This window comes from Arvicanthis niloticus, chromosome 16 (genome assembly GCF_011762505.2).
Source record: "Arvicanthis niloticus isolate mArvNil1 chromosome 16, mArvNil1.pat.X, whole genome shotgun sequence".
NCBI lineage: Eukaryota > Metazoa > Chordata > Mammalia > Rodentia > Muridae > Arvicanthis > Arvicanthis niloticus.
In genome coordinates, this window is record NC_047673.1 from 32,022,644 (window position 1) to 32,048,127 (window position 25,484).

General features: G+C 40.9%; 1 protein-coding gene across 3 annotated transcripts in view; it reads right to left on the reverse strand.

Moving 5' to 3' along the window:
- The window catches only part of Asah1 (N-acylsphingosine amidohydrolase 1), a 31,502-nt gene continuing 6,018 nt past the window's right edge, over nucleotides 1–25,484 (reverse strand). For all 3 annotated transcript variants that reach the window (XM_034520254.2, XM_076914056.1, XM_034520255.2), the window contains 13 exons: nucleotides 17,556–17,602; nucleotides 13,191–13,281; nucleotides 12,367–12,453; nucleotides 10,435–10,513; nucleotides 8,611–8,685; nucleotides 7,023–7,068; nucleotides 5,872–6,016; nucleotides 5,208–5,262; nucleotides 5,018–5,099; nucleotides 2,881–3,012; nucleotides 2,680–2,803; nucleotides 2,194–2,250; nucleotides 1–1,037 (listed from right to left, as the gene is read on the reverse strand). In XM_034520254.2, the coding sequence (XP_034376145.1) occupies nucleotides 948–1,037; nucleotides 2,194–2,250; nucleotides 2,680–2,803; nucleotides 2,881–3,012; nucleotides 5,018–5,099; nucleotides 5,208–5,262; nucleotides 5,872–6,016; nucleotides 7,023–7,068; nucleotides 8,611–8,685; nucleotides 10,435–10,513; nucleotides 12,367–12,453; nucleotides 13,191–13,281; nucleotides 17,556–17,602 (1,110 nt within the window). In that variant the 3' untranslated portion in view covers nucleotides 1–947. The remainder of the gene's footprint in view (nucleotides 1,038–2,193; nucleotides 2,251–2,679; nucleotides 2,804–2,880; nucleotides 3,013–5,017; nucleotides 5,100–5,207; nucleotides 5,263–5,871; nucleotides 6,017–7,022; nucleotides 7,069–8,610; nucleotides 8,686–10,434; nucleotides 10,514–12,366; nucleotides 12,454–13,190; nucleotides 13,282–17,555; nucleotides 17,603–25,484) is intronic.

A 25,484-nucleotide genomic window follows, 5' to 3' on the forward strand; every position in this document is an offset into this window, starting at 1 on the left:
TGGCTCACAGTGACTGTTTATTGAACATCACAACACAGCTGAGACTGTCCAAAACTAGTTGGATACAGTCTGCCACAAAATACATTTCACTGTCAATTGTGAAGGTTAGAAAGATGAACAAGTTCTGGTCGCAGTTTTCATAAATACATTGACTTCTGAAAAATATTGTTAATACTATATTATATGAAAATCTAAAAAAATATGATTAGAAGGAAAAAATTACATTGATTATACATATAAGAATTTAAAATCACGAGTTTGTGTTAAGTTCTTGAACTCAAGTGTTTGAAGCTGGGAAACTTCCTGGAGTTACTGGCAGGCAGAATAATCAGGAAAAAGAGATCACTTATTCTTTTTTAAAAGAAATACTGTTTGTATAATAGTTATAGTCCTCCAAAATACTGTTTCCAGAGTCAGAGGTCTATTGATTGCCCATTAAAATAAGTATTAAATATCCATCTGAGGAACTCCAGCCAAACACAGTGGTATTGCACTGCTGTCACTAACAGCAAAGGGGAATGAAAGGTGTTGGTTCTGAGAGAGAACCAGGAAAGAAGAAAACTACTGGTTTACAGAAAAACATAAATATGTAGATAAAAAAGAAAAGGTGAATGACTTTGACATTACACACAGGGCACTGGATTAAACACTATCAGAGAACCTGGATGGGTTCCACAGAGGTCTTGGTTACCCCTTCCCAGTGTCAAAGTGAAATGAACTGGCAATTTCTACATGGCGTCCCTTAAAGAGTTTACCTGTGAGTCAAAGTGATGATGATGATGATTAGAACAAACAAAAACCAAACCGTCTGTAAACAACAGAAACATGTGAGGACAGTCCTGACTAAAGACGAGAGGCCTCGAGCCTTAGCCTGTGGAAGGAGCCCAGGCACGCCACAGAACACATCTTCAGGTCTCAGTACGTCCCATAGGCTGACTGATGTGTGCTCACCAGCCTATACAAGGGTCTGGGCAATCTCGAAGGTAACTTTCAAATTGATCTTTGGTAACATCCATCAAGGTTGTGAATACAGTCAGCTGAAAAAAAAAAGTTATTTTCATTTTAAAGATATTTTCAAGTCTAAGATTCTCTTGTACATATTAAGCATTTGTGCCCCCTCAAAGAATCTGCTTTATAATGATATTTAATAGTAATCAGTGAACACTTTTAAGATTCATTTAACTCTCTCCAGTGTGTAACTGGCAGTCATGTAAAGCCCAAGAATACACTGTGGAGCAGAACAATCTGACTTTGGCTATGCTTCTCCTCAACCCATTTCCATTACAGTAAACAACCCTGTAGGCACATGGGACCAAGCACATCCACCCACGCCTCCTGCTCAGGCAGACCTTCCAGTGCACCCCACCGTGATGCCATGTGGAAATACTGTGCAAAGCTTGGTGGCCTGATTCTGAAGGAATCAGAAGAGCAGTCCCTGGTTGGCTGGGACTGCTAAAGGGAAGAGGACTCTGCTGTAGAAGGCAGAGGTAATATAGCCTGTTTATTTTAGGGGGACTCAGGCAAGAACAAAGAAAATGGGCTAGTCAAGGGCAATGTATCCAGCAATGATCTCTGCACAGAGAATGACTAGAAGCAATTGGGCTGAACTGGTTTCTCAGTTATAGTTCAGGGAAAGATAAAAGGACATAAAGTAATACAGACGCCCCACCCTGATAAGACGTAGGGCTGGCTCTACCTGAAAATGAACCTCACACTCTGTCGAGTCAAGCAATACAGTGTATAATTTCTGACACACAGAGAAGTCAAACTAGACTTAATCCAATGCCATGCAAGCAAAGTTGAGACGACACTGACAGGATTGTCAAGTGAGCAGCGTCCTAACTGCGTTCCTAAGGTTGTGGTTTCAGGCACTCGAAATCGTTTTTAAAAAAAAAAAAAAAAAAAAAACGGACCTTAAAGCTGGGAGGAATGGTGCCTGTCTGCAATCCCAGCACTCAGGAGGCTAATGCAGAAGGACGTCTGAGGCCAGCCTGGGCTACAAAGTGAGTTCAAGGCTTGACTTTGGGATTCGGGGACTCTTATCTCAAAACATGAGTTGATGAATAAACAAATGATAAACCTGAAGTTGGACATAACTAATATGCTCAAAATGATCCAAGGTAAAAGAGAAAAACAAAACATGCAAACTCTTTTCTGAAAGCTGTACATGTGTTTCTGTGTGTATATAAATACCTTGTTGAGGACAGGTTTTGTTGATAGGACATCATAGATGGTGGCAAATGAGAGATTCTAAGATACAAAAACAATTGTGTTCAGTGGGTTAAACACAGACCTTCGGTAGCATTTACACATACAAACGGGTCATTAAAAATTAAAACATTTTTCAGTCTTCCAAAGCCATCTCCTTTGGAGTCACTGCTGGAAACACAGGTTACAGTTCTAATGTATCTTTTCTCTCTCTCTCTCTCTCTCTCTCTCTCTCTCTCTCTCTCTCTCTCTCTCTCTCTCCCCCCCCCCCCGGCTTTAAAATTTAACTTTAAAGAATGGTACCTGACGTTAGTGTAAGGAAGGACAATTGCAGCCAAAATCCATTCCTTAAGTTTTCTAGCAAAAGCTCCATAAGGTATCAAGAGATAGCGATAGATCAAAGAGAAACACCAGAACCAAGATAATCCTTAATGGGACAGCGTCCTTCTATATATGACAATGCAAATGTACCTTCTGTGTCGTATGATTTAGACACTTCTTTGCCGGTGTTCTGCGGTCATCAAGAAATAAGGTGTTTTTCCACCGGTCATAATTGGTTTGTACCACATACCATCTGCCATGCTTAGGATCAAGTCTGCATACAAAAAGAGAGATTCCCTCTTAGGCCTGGGCTCTTGGTTTTACTTCGCTTGCTGTATCAAATATACTTACTCATAGACATCCAAGGCCTCTTTTCTGTCTCGTGTAATCACACAGCCCTCTCCGGACCGGTTGCCTCCCAGGATAAAATACGCTGGGGCCGTTATCTTGCTCTTGGTCAGTGTGTTCTTGGCTTCTTCATAACTATATAGAAATGTTTTTTAAAGTGAGCATTTTTATTTCATTTTGAGTGCTGTGTTTTAGTTGTAGAAACTAAAGGGAAACAGGTATCTAAGGCTCCTTATGGAGTTATTTAGCTGAATGTGGGGACACACACACACACACACATACACACACAGCAACAGTTAAAAGTTTTCTGAATGTGCAGACTTTCCAAATGTGACCAAAAATTAGTTCTAAATCACATCCAAGTGAACTAAATGTGAAGCATTTCTGGGAGTGCTCTCCTGAGTTGCATGTGCAGCCTACCTGCTGCCTTGCTTCTGAATGTCTACTGTGCTCTGCTCTGGCCCACACCTCAGCTCAAACCCAGGAGAGCAGTTGGAATAAGATGCGCTGTTATGAATTACTGGACCTCTTAGGTTTTCTGCTCATATGTAAACAATGGCTTAATTATGAAAACAAGCCCTTTTAATAGATTGCTACTGTTATTCCTCAATTGGAAGTATAAGACTAGTTTACCCTTGAGTTGAATTTCCTTAGAGATTTAAAAAATACTCTCCTGTGTACATGTGTGCACCTGCATGTGTGTATGTGCACATGTGTAGCAGCCATGGAAGAAGGCATAAGGCTCATGGAACTGGAGCTGCAGGTGGCTGTGAGCTGTCATATGGGTGGTGGGAACCAGAGCTGGGACCTCTACAAGAACAAGTTCCCTTAACCACTGAGCCTTTGTTCCAGCCTCTAGTTTTAAAACTTACTATTTGAGTTGCTGATGAGTTTAATAAAATGTGAAATGAAATTTGGCTAGGGATTATGAACTTCCAAAATGGCATTCTGAACACTGACAATCAATTCAGATGAAGATGCTCTACATCCTATGGCAACAAATATTCAGTCAGGATTTAATTCTTCTTATAAAATAAAAGATATATCCACGTCATTAGTATGCACATTTGCTTTTGTCTTTAATGAATGGTAAAATACTATGTATACCAAAGAACTGTTTTAAAGTACACTTATTTACAGTAACTATTTGATATTATGCTACAGTAAGTCTGATATTTATACATATTTTACATACCTATATACTTGGATACAAATAAAGCATTTTTAGATAAAAGGGAGCATCATGGGAAACACTGAGGAAGCAGCTGTCTATGTTTTAGAGATGGGTGGTGAACAGTGTTTTTAGGAGGACCCCTAATCTGAAGGAGATGTCAGGAGTCAGGCTTTAGCTTTCTATCCATGCATTTTATTCAACAACAAAAGAAAGGGAAATATAATTACAGAGCTGGGGAGGGGCTGGGGCGGGGCTGGGGTGGGGCTGGGGCGGTAGCTCGGTTGGCAGAATACTTGTCTAGCATGCACAGAACTCTGGGCTCCCTCTATAGCATCACATAAACGAGGCTATGGTGGTTTATCTGTTAATCCTAGCACTCAGGAAATAGAGGCCTAAGGATCAGGAGGTCAAGGTCATCATCAACTGTACAATGAGTTTGAGACCAGGTCAGAATAAATTACATCCTGCCTCAAGAAAACAACAAAAGTACACATACACACACACACACACACACACACACACACACACACACACACACACATTACATTGTTTCTTGTCCTGGAAAAAGTAATATATAAATTGTAGTACACAATAACCTAGAAGTTGCAGTCTGTTGATGTGTTGTATAATACCAGATTGTCTTTAGCACAATGTATTGCCATCTATATTAAGATTTTACTGAATAGCATTTCCAATGCACATGGTATAATTCTTTGGAATAAATTTTTTAGATATCTTCCCTAGTGTTGATATTTCTAATACTTCTAAAGGAATCCACTTCATTGCTTTGGTAAGAGAGCACAGAGTACACAGAAAACAGGAATAATTCCATGTAACTGTCAAAGACTCACCTAAGAAATGCACAACAGTTCCTCAATGGATGTGAAACTGGGACTTGGCAAATATTTTTATATTTTAATAAGTTATATAACAGATATGTGATAATAAGGCAACAAGTGACTTCACCTTGTACTGTTTTCCAGAACTGATCTAGTGATAAACCCTACCCACTGGGCATTTTTCTTTCCGAACATCCATTCTAGGATACCTGGAAGAGAAGAAATGCAGACAGTGTCACAGGCCTGAGGAGGTTGGATTACTTCCCTCCCTGACAAAGACCGAGATTCCCATTTGCATTTCCAGACCTTCCACTCACCTAGATAACCACCATTTATACTGAAACGTTCATTAAGTGTAAGACTAAACAGTCCCTGAGAAAAAGACAAAACAATGCAGTCAGAAATGTCAATGGGCTCTGAAAGGCACCATCTCTGTAGTATACAACGATCTGAACTGTCTACTGGGGAATGGGATATGAGTTAGGAAATTAACGGCTATACATTTTATTAAAAAAATGAAGAGCAAAAACTCATGAACTGATTGTGACTTGTCTAAGTGAACAGAGACCCAAGCCTGATACCCACTTTTACTCTGAGACCCTGAGAGTCAGTCACATGCTTTTTTTATCTTCAAATGAGCACAGACACCAGATCCTTTCTACTTTTCTGTGGCGTGGAGTCTCATAGTTACAAAAGTGATAAGGACAAGGGAATCAAGTGAGAAGGACAAGGGCTTCAAACTCTTTGCTGATACAGGTCTCAGTGTGTAGCCCCCGCTGGTCTGGACATCACTATGTGGACCAGAGTGGCCTTGAACTCACCGACATTTCCCTCCAAAGTTTTAGGATTGAAGAAGCGTGCCATCATGCCTACCTGCATATTCTTTTATGTCCTCTTTTTTTTTTTTTTTTTTTTTTTTTTTTGACTCCCAGAGAGTAAAACCAGGACACAAAACTGTTTATAAAGTTACATATTTCTTACTGGTTTGATTCCTGTCAACATGCCCACATATCCAGCAAAACTTGTAGCCTTGAAAACAGTCTTATTGTTTCTTTGGAAGTCCAAATTCACTGTTAAGGCCTTTAAATCTTCTGTGACAACCCAAGTGTTATTATTTATATTCCACCTAAAAAAGACAAATGTTGTTGACATTAAAGACAAAGACAAAGGTGAAAGTCCAGCATTACATAGATGCTGCATGTTTGTCGCTGAGGCTTGGTATGGAATCTAAGATGGCTTCAAACTTGTAATCCTCCTGCCTCAACCTTCCAAGGGCTGGAGTTGCAGGCCTGGAGGTTTCCAGGTGCTCTTTCTCCCTGGTCACTTAGGATCAACCTTAACAAGACCCTTACGAGTGTGCTGTGGTTAGGATTTGAAACGCTACAGGCCCAGTCCTCAGTGCACTGATGCTCAGAGGTAAGGCTTTAGGGAGTCATTAGAATAAACCCACTGATGGGTTAATAAGCTAAGGGATTGTTAGGATACAGCACCAAGTTAGGATGGGTCCTGTATGAAGAAAGCAGGGTCCTTTATGTATACCCTTGGAGGCTACACTGTCTTTACTACATTCCTCATTTGATGAGGTGAGCAGACTCCTCTGATACCTGCTCCAACCAACATGCTCTAAGGTCTTATTAGCCTTAGAAATAGAATAACCAGTTGACCATGGACTGAAACTTATGAATCATAAGCCAGAATAAACTTTTCTTCATACAAAACAAGGTGATTCCTTCCTTTTTCCAGGGGGTAAAACTTGACGCTCAGAAAAACTGATTAACCCTGGTCACATAAATAATGAGCCCACGATTCAAATGAAGATCTCTAGTTAAAAAGCCATCATTTTTTTTTTTCATTAAAGTCAAGATGACAGACTTCTCTAAAGCAATAACTGAAAATACGCATCTGTGGCCTTCAAGCATGGTCCAAATTTCTGTTCACTAGGTGCAACGTCTGAGATACACCTCCTAAGTGCCTGAGAAGTGTACCCCGTGTGCCTGCCTTTCTAACACTAAGGAATCCAGTCATCTTTACTCATGGTCATCTTCTGCACATGAGGGGCACTTACTTTTCATCAAGGCAATACTACAGTCTATGCTTCTTATGTAGTAAAGTATGTCAAGTTGCTTGCTTACCCCAGAAATATTCCAAAATCCATGTTTCTTCCATGTAGTAAATGGCCTATTAAAAAGAAAGCAACCGAGACGTGCATCCACAGTTAAGATAAAATACAATGGATTCTTAATACAGATGGATGCAGGCAGATATGAATATTTACATTCACAACTGTTTTACCAAGCAATGTATAATAATTAAGAAGCCTGGCAGCCAGAAAAAGCCTTAACAAGTTCAGACTTGTATTCCTATCACACGGTGAATATCACAGGATCTAATATCTGAGGTTAGAGGACTCTCGATAAGATGAAGTATGGAAACAAGTCAATGGTTATTCCTTGGACTACACAGTAATTCTACCAGGGTATAACCTCGAAGTGTGACTTACCCTTGATTGCCACTTATAGGTGGACAGCTCAAGTATTAGGTGTTAAGTCAATAGTCAGGGTGAATGAAGGGCAAGTCACCTTGTGCCATGTGTCTTGGTGTCCAGCCAGAAGAAAAATATAGGAAAGTGAAGCTCTCATACACAGTGCTTGTTGGCAGGGAAATTATGAGACAGTGTTTGTTCTGGGTCTCCAGAAAAACATCTATCACTGTCTGTGGTGGCTTGAATAAGAATGGCCTCCACAGCCCCATGTATTTGGATGCTTAGTCATCAGGGAGTGGCACTATTTGAGAAGAATTAGGTGTGACCTTGTTGGAGGAAGTGTGTCACTGGGGATGGGCTTTGAGTTTTCAAAGAGCCCACACCAGGGCCAGGTTCGAGTTTGTTCTCTCTCTCTCTCTCTCTCTCTCTCTCTCTCTCTCTCTCTCTCTCTCTCTCTCTCTCCCTCCTCCCTCCTCCCTCCTCCCTCTCCCTCTCTCTCTCTCTCTGCCTGGAGATCAGTATGTGAAGTTCTCAGCTATTTCTCCAGCACCATGTTTTCCTGCCTGCTGTGCCTGCTGACAAGCTCGATGATGATAACGGACTAAGCTTCTGAAAGTGAAAACAAGTCCCAATTAAATATTTATTTTATAAGAGCTATCTTGGTCATGGCCTCTTCACAGCAGTAGTGACTGAGACACTGCCTCTGCACAGGTAACAGAGGACCCTTGTGAGGACTTCTATTTATTATACAGGTGGGGATAAATGTACTATGGAGAAACGTGAATGTTTCTGTGGGGCTGGAGGGGTGGCTCAGTGGTTAAGAGCACGCACTGCTCTTGGTAACAGCACAGGTTTAGTTCCCAGCACCCACATGGCAGTTTATAAGTGTCTGCAACTGCGGTTGTGAGGGATTTCATGACCTCTGCAGCCTCCAGGAGTTTGCACGGGGTACACATACAACACGTTTAAGCAAACACTCATACACTTAGAATGATCTTTTGTAAGAAGAATGTTTCGAGTCTAGAACACTTCTTTCACATTTTCCACACATCTATTTAACGTTTAATAAGCATTATTAGTAGTCTTAAAATAAGGCTAATTTTCAATGCACTTATAGGAATTTACCAGGATATACTAAACGATATACACCAGACACACAATTGAAATAGCAGGCTTAGTTAGCACACGTTACAACTTATTCTAAAAAAATACATTGCATGATGCGCTCTGCAGATTACCTTTCTCGTCTTCAGTTATGATTGATGTACACATGGTAAACAATTCATAGAAAATGTTGAATGAAATAATCTCTCCTGTGGGGACAAAAACAAGGAAGTGTTTTGCTAATGTCAACAACCATGACATTAAAGGAAAGCGACACTCACCTTTTAATCTAAAGGTCTGCAGCATGCTTCTCTCTGTCTTGTTAAATGCTAGCATTCTGTGCTTAGTGTGCATTTTTACCTCAGCCTAGTTTATTTTCTGTTTACTTCTGTTTCGATGAATCGCAGTCTTATCATGAACTATTAATCTATTTTTTCTCTAGAGTTATTTATATTTAGTAATTAACTGTGATAGGTCTGTATATAATAAGACTTTGTTCTCACGTAGATGACAAGTATATATTTCCAGTATGCTATGTTTTAAAATTGTTTTTTGGTTAGGGTTTGCTGTTGTTTTTTGAGGGGGTTTGTTTTGTTTTTGTTTTTGTTTTTTTTTTTTTTTTTTTTTTTTTTTTTGAGACAGGGTTTTCTGTGTAGCCCTGGCTGCCCTGGAACTAACTCACTCTGTAAACCAGGCTAGCTCAAACTCAGAGATCTGCTTCCTCTGCCTCCCAAGTACTGGGACTAAAAGTGTGTGCTAGCTACCACTACCCAGCAGTTGCAATATTTTGTGTCTATTTAAATGTGCATTTATTCATGTGTGCACATACATGTGTTTGTGCGTGTAAGTTTGCCACTGTGCAACTTGTGAGAAGGAAAATGTGTGTCCCTGCCAGGAATGTAGAACTCAGTTATAAGGTTGATCAACACTCCCTGTGCTTGGTGATCCATCTTGCTGCCCCTTAAAACACACTGTTTAGTGCAGCAAAACAAACAAACACAAACAAAAGCACTTGCCAACTCTGCTAACTAAAAGCAACTAGCCAACAGAAAATTTCCATCAGTTCTCTTGTGAAAAGCACTGCTGGTTACATAAAATGCTGACTTGATTGCTTTGATTGATTTTTAGATTAGTGAGCAAAACCTTTTCAAATAAATGATATAAACTAAAAAACTGAAAGTCAAAACTTTGAAGATCTGAGCGAGGCCCTGCATGCCTAGAATCCCACTGCCCCACAAGCAGGAGCAGGACCCCCAAACTGAGGCCAGCCTTGTTACATAGCAGTGACTTGTCAATTAGAAATACATGAAGAAAGCTTGACCAGTGTTTTGCCCTTCCCCCAAATTGAAGAATATAAAAAAAGTCAAACTGAAAGTCAGTAACTCGTCAGGAAAATGTAGTGTTAATGTAAGAAAATTTAATTTCTCATGCAATGCTGTCAATAATTCTGTTCATTTTAGGAAACTGCCTTGAAGAATTTACAAGGCTGAATACATTGCTAGCTATCCTGTGACTCAAAAGTGCTGTTCAAGAGAAATTAGTGTATATATCTATTAAAGAAATATGTGCATGCACACACACATCAATAACGGCCCAACTGTTAATAAGCAAAGTCTGCAAAGCAACCACATAGTCAAGAACCTGGAGTGACAGGGTTAAGAGAATACCGCAATTCAAATGCTCAGTTTTATTGTTAACATGGGGAAAGCAGACGAGGGTTACTCGTGGAGGCAGCATTGTCTGTGAGCGGGCAGATGAAGAAGCATTTTGGAGGACTGGAATTTCTTTCACCTTCTGAGTGGAACATCCATGCATGGACGCATGTGTAAACCTTCAATGAGCTGTTTATATTTAGTGTTTGTGCATTTCATTATATGTGGTGCATTCGCATCCCACTTCAACACAATCATGTCACAGGGTTTTATTAAATGCGCTAAGCATTGCAAAGTAAACTTTACCTAGAGGAATCCCAGTGACATCTGCAATTCCCTTCATTTCCTCTCCAAAAGGGCCAGGAAGACTGCCAATCAGACCAGGCTGAAAAGAAAGGAACCAAGGAACACTGAACTTAGACACAAGCTTTGCAGTCTGGTTCGTTGACTAGAACTTTCAGGCAGTAAGTTATTTTTAAATCACTTACGTCATGTATCCCTAAAAGATTCTCTAGAATGCTTGGTGTTGGGCTCCTACAAAACCCGTGATTCTTACATTTTATTTTCCTCCTGATCTTTGGCCCAGTCCCCAGAGAGAAGGGGGCTAGAGTCATTCTACCTGTGTGACTTAAAGTGACCCTCTATCTCGATCAACACAATGAGCCAAGTTTCACTTCTCCAGTCTTTAGCAACTGGCAACACTCAGCAGCGACTAGTGTTCTACCGCTTCACAGAACTGTCTGTCACTGCTAGTCACTGGCCTGAAGTGGCACAGTTCGATTTAACGAGCACACAACCCATGAGCAACTTCAATGATGGGCACTGTATCTTTTTCTCAGCTCAGCTAAGCACAAATGCTGGGAGCACAGTTTATATTCTCTCACTAAGACAACGTGGTTAAAAAGTCCTCTTCTTACTTCATGTGCTTACTTATTTTGTGAATGGGTTATATGCACACACATGTCATAAGGTGTGTGGACATACAGAGGTGGACATGAGGTGTAGAGGACAACCTGCAGGTGCTGCTTTGCTCCTTCCACTATGAAGGTTCTGCAGATGGACCTCAGGTCATCTGGCTTGGCACTGAGCTATCTCGGTGCTCCAATAACCTGTTTTCACCGTCTGCACAAGGTGACCTCAGTAAGCGTACTGTTTGTTTCCCTGTGAACTGAAGGCAGTAGGAATGAAGTGTTTCAGCCAATTTAACAACTATGACTTAGTGACAAATGTTAAGCATGACACTTTACAGAGAGTGATGTGCCATAGTCCTCACAGACACCATATGGAATAAATATCATTAGTAAATTAGTATCCTTCCAAATCAGAAAACTAAGGCTTCATAGGTACATGGCTGATGCATCCTTAAAATGCAGTGATTTCAAGGCATCAAAACTTGCAGTGTGGATCTTAAACCACGGCATCATAAGCTGCCCTGCTACCTCCCTACTAACATTTAGAATAGAGGAGGGTTTAGGTACTGGACCCGTGAGGACTCACTTCCCTTTACTTCCTACCAACTTTTATTCTGGGTGACTCTGCACGTTGAATGCATTTGATAACTTTGGTAAAGAGGTGAGAATGTAAGCATGACCCAACAGGCTTGCTGGCTAGAAGCAGGGCCTGCTTTGCTTATTCAGTCTTAGGAAAAAGGTTTTCCACTAGGGCATCACCTATGTTTAACAGGTATCGAGAAATGTAGTCTTCCTGTAGGACTGGGGGTCAGGGAAGGAAAGGATTTGCTGGTTGCCTAGCTACAAGAAACATTCAACACAATTTAGTTTCAAGAGTCACAGATACCAATGGACTCCATAGAATACAGAGTTAGGCTGAACATGTCATTTTATCTTTATTTAGAGAAATCTCTGAGTTTCTCGAATTATTTGTAACTTGAGCTAATTTAAGGCCTAAACTTTTTCTTTCTCATGCTGGGATCAAATCTGGGGCTTCCAAGATATTTATGATGGTGCTGTAACCATTGAACCATACTCTCAAGGGGAAGAAAACTAGGTTTTCAGAAGTGAAACTGTATATCAAACTATAAGAGCTCAGAATGCCATGCTCCTGATGAAATCTGTGTATGTTCCCATGGCTGTGAGGACCTAGTATAGACCTAGGTGGCCCCGTGGTGGTTGCTGCTTCAATGTTTCTCCACCCAAGCACATTTTTTTAACTCTCTATGTCCATGTATACATATGTATATATGTATCTTTAAAATTAATTGAAGAAAATGTTTCTTACCAACTTTTGATCCACCATCTGCATTATTTTTCCACTTGGCACAAATGCATTCACTAAGTCCGTTATGGAATTCACTAAAGTCCTCAACTGAAAAATAAATAAAACACTAAAACTACATAAAGTACTGAGATTTAAGATCCACATTGCTGTCATAAATACAATGTAGATCTGATTTATTCAAAATATGTAACAAAACAGCACAGTCTCAAAGTATTTCAATGAGTTTATGAGCACAATTTTCCCTTTAAAGTAGCATTGCTTCTCAATCATTCAGATGAAGGAAGATAGTACAAAGGGAAGGAGAGACACATTCTACGCCCCAAAGTTACAAAAAGCTATAGGGAAATGACGTATTTTCCTCTATCAATTACTATACATAGTGGAAGAGAATCAAATATATACCTTTAACTTTCAGTAGTAAACTTTAAAGAAGATTATTTTTATTTTATATTACCATGTGCATACCTCATTCCAACAAAGGCCAAGAGGGCATCAACGTCCACTGAACTCGAGTTACAGGTGATTGGGAGCCACCCTATGGTGCTGTGAACTGATCCTGGGTGCCCTCGAGTGCTCTCAAATGACAAACACCTTTCTATCTCCCTTAGTAGCATTTTTGAAACAGGGTTTCAAAATAGCCGAGGCTGGCTTGGAGCTCATTATGTAGACCAGGCTGGTCCCTAAACTCCTAACACTTGACCTGCCACAGCCTTCCCAAGTGGGATTATGGGTGTGGGCTTCCATATGCAACTTATAAAGTTGTTTTTAAAAAGCAGAATTATATTGCATAAAGTCAGAATAAGAAGGGTTAACACATGACATACCATTGGTGCCTTTTGAGCCAATAATTCATGCCATCTTTTGTAGGGTGGTAAATCAAGATTTATGGTGTACCACGAAACTGGTCCTCTATAGCTGCAATGAGAGGGCACCATCTTGAAATGCAGAAGTGACTTTTAGGAAGAGGGTGAAAGAGCTGAAAGGAGAGAATAGCTACATAGTCATAGCAACGATGGTTACTCAAAGCAAAATCTGCAAAGAAATTAGAGTTTGCACCCATGCTTCAGCCCTTTTTTTTTTTTTTTGCACATACAATTTGAAATAAGACTCAGAAATCACAGAATAGAATCCTACATTCTCAGCCTGCCATAGGAATCCCAGTACTCAGGATGCTGGGCTATACTGTGAGACCCTGGCTCCAACCCCACCCCTGCCACAAAAACCAAACCAACTAAACAAACAAACAAAAAAATGATTATACCTACTAGGTCTGAAAGGTTAATATGACTTGCTGATATGTGAGTCAATTGTGGCTCAGGGGCCACAACTTAAAATACTGATAACAGAAAGTACATACTTTTGTTTTTTTCCTAAATATCTGTAACAATTTAATTTAGGCCCAGAACAGTAGACCTTCTAGACACTTGGTTTTCTAGTCTGGAATGCTTTGTCAGTTAGTCTAACACCACTGCCAAATTTTATAGCTTCAGTGAGGTCCCCTTGTAAGCCCAGAGTGGTAACAATACAAGCTTCCCATGATGGCCTCTGATTCTCCAAGGCAAATTCATCTTTCCCAGTGCTCCTGTGCATTCCTGGCTGTCTATTCTGTCATGAACATTCTCAATTTCCTACGCACACACTCAGCAATCTCTGCTATGGGGGTGAAGCAATGTCTACCCATTATTAATGGGTGGCCACACTTCTGGTGTACAAACTCTACAGCTGCTTCTGTTACTACAGCAACTTCATTTTCTGTCCCATTTTGGGAGCTGGGTTTGAGACAAGATCTCATGTAGCCTAAGTTGGCCTTCATCTTACTATGTAGGTCAAGGATAACCTTGAATTCAGGAACCTCAAATCCTCCTGGCTCTGACTAAGTGCTGGGACCACAGGCATGTGCCACTACACCAGGTCCTTTTCTCATATGTTTAAACAAACTGAAATAGATTTCAGGGGTGTGGTATTCAGTGATTTATTAAATACTAAATTGAAAAACATCTATCACTTGAACCATTTATAACTCTGAGAAAATTATAGAGTACATCCTGGTGTGTGCTGCAGTGTGACCTGGCTCTTAACAGACCATCTAATCTTATAGTTATAGCCAGGGATGGGTTATTTCCTGATAGCCATTTACTGGGACACTCTGGATACTTTACTACTATGATATGTGGTTCTTTAAATAATGTTGCTGAGCTTGGGACCCAGGGATATGTGTAAGGTTTTATGAAACTGTTAGCCAGCACCCGTCTGTGTTATGATTTAGATGCAGAGAAAAATGCACTCAAGTTTGGAAATATACACTTAAACAATGAATGAATTTCGTTGTTCTTTTGTTCTTTTCAAGCTCTTCAGTTCCTTAGAAGTTGATACCTACATGAAGACTATAGTCTTTGGGGTGGGTGGGGGACCTTTTCATTATAACAATTCTTCTTCTTCATCATCCTTCTCTTTTTAAAAAACTAATCATATTCTTCATGCAAAATTGTATCCCACAGTTTAGTAATACGGCACCCCACTTATGGACTGATGGAGTTACAGCTTTCCTTCCTCCAAGCTGGGCATTTGGATTTCCACGTTAGCTGCAGTAATGAAGCTAAGCTCTTGGAGCTGTGCGTGTTGGTTACTAGTGCTTTACCTATGAATTCCAACCAGACCCTCCCTTCTCAGTGTCTGACAGAACCAGTGAAGGCTGAGCGTCTCCCATCAATTCCTGAGTCTGTTTCAGTTGAGTATCGGACAGGCCGAAGCATTTGACAGAGGAGACAGAGGGGTAAGAAGATCATTATCAGAGAGGATCAAACTTTTGTGGGACTAGAAAGACAGGAAACCGTGATAATAAAACCTCCCCTAATCAGAATTTTTTGAGAACTGGTTAATCTGATTAAGAAAGTTGTTCTATTAATTAAAGCTTAATTTGATCTTATCTTTTCTCTCACATAAAATATCTTTTCTAAGAGATTCTTTTATTTAAGAACTGTACCTCTGCCAGGCAGTGGCGGCGCATGCCTTCAATCCCAGCACTTGGGAGGCAGAGGCAGGAGAATTTCTGAGTTCAAGTCCGGCCTGGTCTACAGAGTGAGTTCCAGGACAGCCAGGGCTATACAGAGAAACCCTGTCTCAAAAGACAAACAAACAAACAAAAAGAACTGTATCTCTATGTCCTATAGACACAAAAGGTGTCTACGTTATGAGGGCAGTGAAGATTACATGAAATATGTAGAAAGTCCTTAGCATTAGAATCAAGATTTCCATAAGAGGTTTTGCTACTTTATCATAAACAGTGTTTAACTATCATGTTGATTTGAGACTCAACATTTGCTAAGCCCAGCCACTGCAATCGTAATGATATCGGAACCCTCCTGGCTTTCCAGGTGGCTTGTAAACTAGTCCCAGTGACACAGTGCGCATGTGCACAAATAGAGAGCAGGTGCAAAGCAGCTAATGAGCAGCAAAAGAAATGCTTAATGGGATCCCAGTGGCTGCAGGGTGATGTCGCTGTCAGTTCCTGGACATCTGCATTGATGTGACTGGTCAGGCCAGATGAACAGGTGTCCCTCGCCTCTTTCCTCCCTCACATTTGCTGCTGCATGCCACCAAGAACCATGTATTTGGTTGAAAAGGATGACCTCATAGAACTGTGAAGACACTCAGTAATTAAAGGTACAGGAATGTCATTCTTATTTCCCAGATGTCAAGAGTTGTTGCTGTACAGTTCAGAAAAAAAAAAAAAAAAAAAGGTTAGGAATAAGGCAGAGGATTTCAGTGTGGAAGAAGGAGATAGTGAAACAGGAAGAAATGACAGTAGAAATAGCAAGCAAAGAGAAAAAACACAGCATCTAGGTATGGACATGCACATGCATGCACACACAGAGTAACAAACTCTATTATGTTTAGTCAGGGAAGGTTTACAGTTCATAATGAAATATAGTTCCAGATATATATAAAATACATTTAAAAGACAATAGGGAAAAATGCCTTTAGTACAGAAAGTACTTATTAAATGTTCAGTGAATTGGGCAGTAAGACCAGCCAGGAGTCACAATCAGGAAGGCAGTGAAGGCCAGGATGGCATCAGTAGTGATGGAGAAGCTCTTTTCCTGAAGCTGGACTCCTAAATCTTCACACAAGGGCAGTGAATAGAGGTAAGTTGGGTAATCACAGTTCCTCTTAACCGACACTGATGCTCTATCATTGGGAATTGGCAGAGTGTAATTTTCTACTTTGCTACAAAAAATATCACGCCATCATTCGAAACTTAGTATTCCCTATGCTCAGACCATCGCAGTGACCATACTGCCTAAGCCTACATGGCTCCAAGGTGGTTTACAATCTAATCCAAAGGATGGGACACACACATGAACAAACAACACAACAGACACAAGCAATCAGTGAGCATCAAGAATGCTTACAGGGATCAACACGGGGCAACACTCCAGTCTCCCAGGGTACCAGCAGAGTTACACGTATTCCTAATACATGTAATTACGAAAAGGGCCGGTTGGAACTTGTAACATTACAAAACCGGAAAGTCTCAGCTGCGCTCTGCTTCTTCCGCCCCAGCAGTGAACTTGCAGAAAGAGGGAAGGCCAGGGGCCAAAGACAGCGATTCCCTGCACCTTTCCTTCCTCCTTCCTGTGTGCTGTTCCCTCTGGGCCCCTCGCCTAGAAGCACGTATTTCTGAGGCGTACTCCATCACTAAGATTTGGAAAGATGAAAATGTGAACTAAAAATGTTAGACTAAAATAAAATGTACTTGTCTTAGGGTTTTTGATCTTCTTTTGCCTGAAAACTTTATCAAGTCAAGGTTTATTTCTTGACTCTTTCATACCCAGGTTCCTCTATACACTCCAATGCAGTCTGAGGGCTTCTATCCAGGCACCACACAGTATCATAGCTCAGTGGGTGTGATACAAGCTGTTTGTCATAGAGCAAAAAATGCTCCTCAGGAGACAGAGTAGTCTGCTGATGCACAGGAGATTCGTGGGCAAGAAGTAGACATTTTAATCAGATTACCTTCATATCTGCCTTAGCCATATACGTAAGACACACACATAAGGAAACCAAATCTTGTCTCCAGGTGGAAGATATGGCTTAGGTCTCTTTTACCGCTATTATTTCTAGAAGACTACTATAAAGAACACAGGATGTGCACAGGGACAATCGCTTGAACATCTGGGTTCACTCACGTTGGTCCAGAAGGAGGATAAGTTGATTTTCTGCAGTCTTCTGTCCACTAAAAAACAAAGAAAAATAAACATTTCAGAAAATTATAAATGCTTTCCAGCTGAAGAAACCCTTTTTAAAAAGTATTATTTATTAAGACAAAACCATCCTTTTAAGGCCATTTCACTATTTTTGCTTGAGATAGAGTCTCCCTCCCTATATAGTTCAGGCTGGCTTCACATTTATCACTATGTAACTCACCCACGCTGAACTCAAAAATCATAATCCTCCTGCCTGGGTTTACTGAGCACTGAAATTACAGGTACATGTGACAACAACTGGAATTCAATACCTTTTAAAAAGATTTGTTTACTTTTATTTCATATGTTTTAGAGTTTTGTCTGAATGCGTATGTATACCTCATGCATGCCTGGTACTTGAGGAGACCAGAAGAGGGTGTGGGAATCCCTAAGACTTGGAGCTACAAACGGTTATGAGCCACCATATGGGTGCTGGGAACTGAACCCAGATCTTCTGTGAGAGAAGTAGGTACTCTTAACTTCTGTGCTATCTCTCCAGCACCGCATTCAACACCACTTAAGAAAAGTCTCACCTCTCAAATCCCCAAATCATTACTGTTTCAATTCAGTTTACACAAAGGCTAGGTGTTATATTTTTTTCCCAATTATGTTGAGTAAAGAAATGAGAAAGGAGATGGAAAATATTTTTATGTGATACCACAGCATGTTACCCAAAGTCAATGGCTTGACAGGAGGTAGCTTTACCTTAATCTCTGAGGCAACTCTATTACGACTTGACCTGAGACTGGCATCTCAAACCAGATTTGCAAGGCATGGTGCATAAGGCATTTAATAATCTGGCCATAACCGACCATCCTAGTCCTGCTGCAGATACTCTTAATAGCATGGGTATAAGCAAACACTTCCTAATCCTCCCATGCTTCCATCCTGTACATATGCAGCATCTTCTGCCCAGAACTCCCACACTCTGACCTGGTGTGGTTGACTAAAACCCAATCCAGATACTTGCTTCCCCTCTCCTTCCTTGCCGCTCTTTTTGCGAAGTCTCATCGACCTCCTATATAAAGTCATCCCCTCCTATGCAGTTCCATATTTACACACATCTTCATTAGAATATCACGTTGTAATTAATTAATTAATTGCCTGTGCCTTCTCAATGCCACATTGTGTTCCCTGATAGGAGGGCAGTCCCCACACTGAGGTCACTGTTGGGGACAATGGATGAATGAGGCTGCATTAGGGATAACTGTTCTTAGTGGCAAAATTGAATTTTCTCCTAACAAGATCATCCAAAAAAGTTCAAGCCACTTTATGAATCTCGTTACTTCTTTCACGTAGCAAGTATGTTTATCTCCTGGCCTCTAGTGCCCTTAGACTGGGAAACTAATGTAAAAAGCCCAGATCTGCAGTAAGAGGAGGTAGAGAGGTGTGGGAAACCCCTGGCATACAGGTGGAGTTTAGACTGTCTACCTGCCGAGCACTGTGCAGCAATGGAAATCTCACACTTGACTTTTGTCAGCATGGCGAGTACTTAAAGTCATTTCACTCTTGCCAAAATGGATATGTTTCTTGTCTAAGTATGTTTCCAGTGAGTTCCTTAAGATACAGTATTAAGAAGTCTGTAGCAAAAAGTCCTTTGTGTTAAATAATACTGATCGTAAAAGTTCTTGCTCAAAAATGTTTCAGCTAGGACCTCAAAAGAAAATGTACAAAACTTTCGTGCTACCCAGAGGTCTATATGCTGTTATACTGAAGAGTCAGGATCTCTGCTTCTGCTTCTAGCAAAAGTTCACAGTCTACAAGCCTGACAATGAAAACTGCAAATGACAACAGCTTATAGTAAATACAGAACAATTTGTGTGAAACAGAATCCTACTGTGTAGCCTAGATAGCCTGTAACTCACAATGTAGTATATGCTGGCCTCAAACTCCTGGGCATTCCTTTGTCGCTGCCTCTTAAATGCTAGGATTGAAGGCATGCGCCACCACACCCAGTGATACACTGCATTTTCTTTTAGGTTTTATAAATTTTCCTAAAAAAATGTTTTTGCTCAGATTTTTTAAAAATTGCTTTTTATGTTTATTTATTGTTAATGTGCATGTTGGGGACATGTAAAATGGCATTGAGAAATGATGCAAATATTAACATGGTGATCACTCCAAAAGTAATTCAGTAGATTTCAGGAAGAATCGATGAAAGATATTGAACTTCAGAATATAGTGGGGATACAGGGATGGCAACGGCATGGGTTCTTCTAGCAAACAAAAAAAAAAGAAGAAGGAGGAAGAAGAGGAAGGAAGGAAAGAAGGACGGAAGGAAGGAAGGAGAGAAGGAAGGAAGGAAGGAAGAAAGGAAGGGAGGGAGGGAAGAAGGAAGGAAGGAAGCAAGCAAGCAAGCGAGCAAGCGAGCAATGGTCAACTCCAGGGGACAAGCTTACAAAGGTAAGGCACAAATTAATTATGAGTAAAACTCAGGTGCTGCTGGGGTCATAGAACAGTGGTGCCTGCTTACGTAGCATGCACCAGGCTCTGCATGCAACACCAGCAATGCCCCAAACTAACAAAGTCACGTGATTCTGGACAACTGGTAGAGGAGTTCAGAACTATAGATTAAGAAATAAAATCAAAGTATATGGGGCAATGGCTGATATTGACAAATAAAACGGTTTACTATTTCCATTTTTACTGCTTTAAAATGAGAAATAAAGTTATAATTACAATAATCCTGTCAAAATTTACTAAATAAGAGTGAAAAATAACAACAATGAAAGATCTGAAAAAGGAAATAGAAGAACACAGAAGAGACAAGATGTCTGGGTGCCACCCAAGGAAACAGGGCAACAAAATGAAATAAACAGCATCTGAAATAGAAAAGAGGCAATGTAATGCTGTATATGAAAATCCAAAAGAATCTACTGAAAACTTACTAGAAATATTAAGTATAAGATTACAGGACACTGGATCAATATACCAAATTAACAATCATGTATCCATTTAAAGAAAAGCTAACTTAAAAGAAGACAATACCACCTACAATAGCATCAGAACAACAGCTACAGACAAAGTACACACGTACAATCCCATTTCTCCACAGGCTGAGGCAGGAGGATCATAAGCTCAAGCCAGTCTGGGCTATGACAAAGATAAAAACACAAAACAAACACAAAAGCAAAAAAAACTTAATATACCTAAAACTATAGAATACTGTCCAGCAAGATTAAAGACTAACATAAGTAAATAAAAGGTGTCATGTTAGTGGGGCAGAAGATTTGATTCTGTTAAAATGATCAGATTCCTAAAATTAATGCACAGGTTTCAGCATAAAGAATGGCTAAAATCATCTCAGAAAGGAGCAAAGTTAGAGGACTCAGATTTAAAACTTCCTATAAGAAATGGGGCTATGCGAGAGAGGGCAGGGTCCAGAGCAGCTGGACAGAATAGGAGATGGAAGAGAAAGGAGAAAGGCAGGTATCATGTGTCACTGAACCACACACACACTCACTCATACACACACTCACTCATACACACATTCACATACACATACTCACACACATACACACACACTCATACACACTCACACTCAGTCACACACACACTCATACATACACACTAAGTTACACATACACACACTCACACATACACACACTCATACATACACACACTCAGTCACACATACACACACTCATACATACACACACTCAGTCACACATACACACACTCATACATACACACACTCACTCATACACACTCACAGTCACACATACATACACTCATACATACACACACTCACTCATACACACTCACAGTCACACATACAAACAAGCACACACTCACTCACACACACACTCACACACATTCATAAACACATACACTCACTTAGACACACTTATACACACACACACAGAGAACATGAAAGCAGACGGGGACTCTGAGAGATGAAAAGGATCAGTGGAAAGAGGGAGGGGGAGGGGGAGGGGAGGGGAGGGGAAGGGAGGGGGAGGGGAAGGGAGACAAGCAAAAGTGCTGGGGTACAAATAGGAACAGAGGGCATGCTACACATGTATGAAAATGTCATAAAGAAATCTACTATTTTGTGTGACTGGTAAAATACTAGTTTAAAATGAAGGTAAAATTTGACTACAGTAATAAATGTAGTAAGTTACATATACATACACACACTCACTCATACACACTCACAGTCACACATACAAACAAGCACAAACTCACTCATACACACACTCACATACACATACACACAAACACACTCACTCACACACACACTCACACACATTCATAAACACATACACTCACTTAGACACACTTATACACACACACAGAGAGAACATGAAAGCAGACAGGGACTCTGAGAGATGAAAAGGATCAGTGGAAAGAGGGAGGGGGAGGGGGTTCTGCTTAAACGAGAAGTGTAAACCTTACGGCAATCATAGTAACAATAAGTCTTGCACACATTGGCAAACAGTGGGTGCTGCCATGGATATAGATACATAAAAACAATGGAATATATCCAGGAGTTCAAAAATAAGTCCACATCTACAATGCCTGACAGTACACACCTTTTATTTTTAAAATAATACAATGTCTGACAGTACACACCTTTTATTTTTAAAAACTTATAACTTGGTAATAAAAAAGGCAGCTCGATTTTAAATATGGATAGAAGATCCAAATAGGCCCTTTTTTTGTTTTTCAGGAGATATGCAAACGGCCATAAGCAAAGGAGAGATGCCCAGCATCATTCCCTACTGTGATGAGACACAGCAATAGCAAGTGTTGTTATTACTCATGCTGCCAGCACAAGGGATCACTCAGATGGATCTCTCATGCTGCCAGCAAGGTACAAAACAGCACCTGCTTTTCAAAACCATCTGGCAGCTCCTTAACAGGTAAACAGTGACATCAAACCCAGCAATCCTGATCCTACGTATATCCCAAGATATAGGATGACATAAACCCCCGCAAAAAACGTGATATTTTTCAGGAGTGTTACTCATGCACCAGAAAGTGGGAGAGCTCAAAATGTCTACCAACTGCAGAATGGATAAACAAAATGAGGTATGTTTTGTGATGGAATCTTCCTTGGCAAGAAGACGTGACGAACTGATAGAAGCTATAAGAAGGAAGAACCAGTAGAAGATGCCAGGCACAAAGAGCCATGACAGATAGTGCCTTCTGAAATGGGCAGAACAGTTTAAGTCTATCAAGAGAGGGTCTGTTAGTGGATGCTTAGTGGGAGCAGGAAAGGAATATGGTCAACTGGATAGCAGTAATGACCATACAATTCTGTGACTATGCTGAATCTACTGTATTGTGTGTGTGTGTAATACACACATGTTCACATCTGTGTGTATGTGTGTGTCTGCACACACATACGTCCACTGTGAAGGCCAGAGGAGGACACTATATGTCCTATTGTATCACACTCCTTTGAGAAAAGGTCCTTTGTAAACCTGGAATGCTGTGTTTTGGCTGAGCTGGCTTGGCCCAGCAATCCTCCTGTCTCCACCGAGTGGTGGGATTCTGCCTGCACATAGTCACACCTGTCTTTTCACATGGGTTCTGGGGATCTGCGTTCTAGTCCTCATGTTTTTACAGTGAGTGTTCCTACCCACCAAGCTATTTCCCCAGCCCCATCTCCACTTTCAGAGACTGAAAACTCAGCAGGATGGTTATCTTACCCATTTAGCATTTGCATGGATTTCTGGAGTCCCGAACTCTGGTCCTTAACCACTGCTTAACTCAGTGCTTAATCACTGAGCCATTCCCTCAGTCCTCCCAATTGGATACTTTTAATGGTGAGCTGTGTTTCATGAGGTATATCTCCACAGAGCAATTAGGAAGACAATGACAGTGGGAAGGGTGTTTAAAGTAAGCTCTTTATCCATCACTACAGTGAGATAGGCAACACCTGAACCTAATTAATTTAGACATTTATAGTATATACTACGTCATCAATATCAATTTATATATAGAGAGATAACATTAACTTTTAGTGCCCCATGTATCAATTAAAGAAGCTCAGCTGTAAACAATTCCTGTGCCAAGAGAAACTGGTGATGAGTGAACTGATTCTTAAGTATGTGATCATCTATTTCAGTAAGGGCAGAAATAACTGCAGGGGGCTGATGTTGGGGAGGGGACTGGAGAAGGAATGGACTAAGAGCCTGTCCATATGACTCCATTTTCTTTACCCATGTATACCTGATAGATATTTCCAAATATTAATTCTTTTGCTTGTATGATTTTACTTCACAACGCACGGAGAACTTTCAGAGAATGAGACTGACTCTGGCATTTTAAAATTTTTCAATTACCTGAAATTATTCTAAAGCAGTAAGGGCTCCTGCAAGCAGGGCAAGATGGTGCACACATGCACTTCCAGCATTTGGGAGGTGTAGGCAGGAAGACCAGGGGTTTAAGGTCATCCTCAGAACATGCCGAGTTCAAAGCCAGCTGGCTATGAGCCCCTGTTTCAAGTCACAGAACGAAGGGAGGGGAGCTAGGGGAGACAACTCAGTGAGTGAAAGGACCATCTGAGAACACAACTGTGAGAACCTGAGTAAGAATTCCCAGAACCCTCATGCGAAGCAGAGCACACAGCACAAGAGGCTGCAACCCCAGCACTTCTACAGGGAGATGGGAGACAAAAGCAGGAAGATCCCTGGAAGTGTCTGAGCTGCTAGGAGGGATATGCAGTGGAAAGATATCAAAGTGATCCAGTCTCAAGATGTAAGGACCCACAACCAAGGCTGTCCTCTGACTTCTGCATAAGTGGTGGCACACATGTGCCCACATTTAAACATACAAATGCAGAGAGAGAGAGAGAGAGAGAGAGAGAGAGAGAGAGAGAGAGAGAGAGAGAGAGAGATTGTTACTACAGTGAAGGATATGTGCTCCAAATTCACTAGTTATTGTTTAATAAGATTGAGGTTGGTAACTATAAAAGTAGGTACTACATTCAGGAAAGTCTTCAACCACAAATCTGAATTTTCAAAACATCATTTAGTGGGGGCTGGAGGGATGGCTCAGAGGTAGAGAGCCTGTTCTTCCAGAGAACCCAGCACCCTCATGGCAGCTCACCACCATCTGTAACTCCAGTTCAATTATCTGACATACTCTTCCGGCTTCTGTGAGCACTACACACATGTGGCACACAAACACATATGCAGACAAACCACCCACCCACATAAAATATCCCAAAATAAAAGCAAATCATTTAGTAAGGTGAATGACTACTAGCTTTACCAGTGCAATGCTTACTTCTATTAACATGAACAACATAAGTTTGTTCTAACTATCCAAACTTGGTTAGGATTACACTAGGACCTGAGAACTGGATACCTTGGGAGTTACTCGTGCACAATGCTCCTGTAGAAGACCCAACTTTACTTCCCTGAACCCATGTTAGGTGACTCACAACCACCTGTAGCTGAGCCTCCAGGGTGTCTAAGACCCTCTTCTGGGCTCTGAGGGCATCCTCACTTGTATGGCATATACACATAAATAGAAATACATATTAAAAAGTATGACTTGATATGCAAACATCCCCGTTCTGTCCTTTTGCTCAGTTTCAAGTTACTGGGACTTGTATGGAAACGTTCCGAGTGCTGGGCTGAGCCCCATCAGTGATGGACAGAATCAGAGTCCAAGGCTTCACCCACTCAGTTTCCTATGGGACAACCATAAAAGCTGTGCTTTAGGGATTGGGGGTGGGGGGGTGGCTTGGTGAAAGTGCTTGCGGCTCAGGCTTGAGAGCTGGGTTTGAATCTCCAGCTCACACCAAGAGAAACAGGCATGGTGACACACATCTGTTATCTCAAGGCCAACAGTTCATAGGAAGAGTACATACCTGAGGGCTTCCTGGCCAACACGGCCAAAAGGCTCAGGGAACAG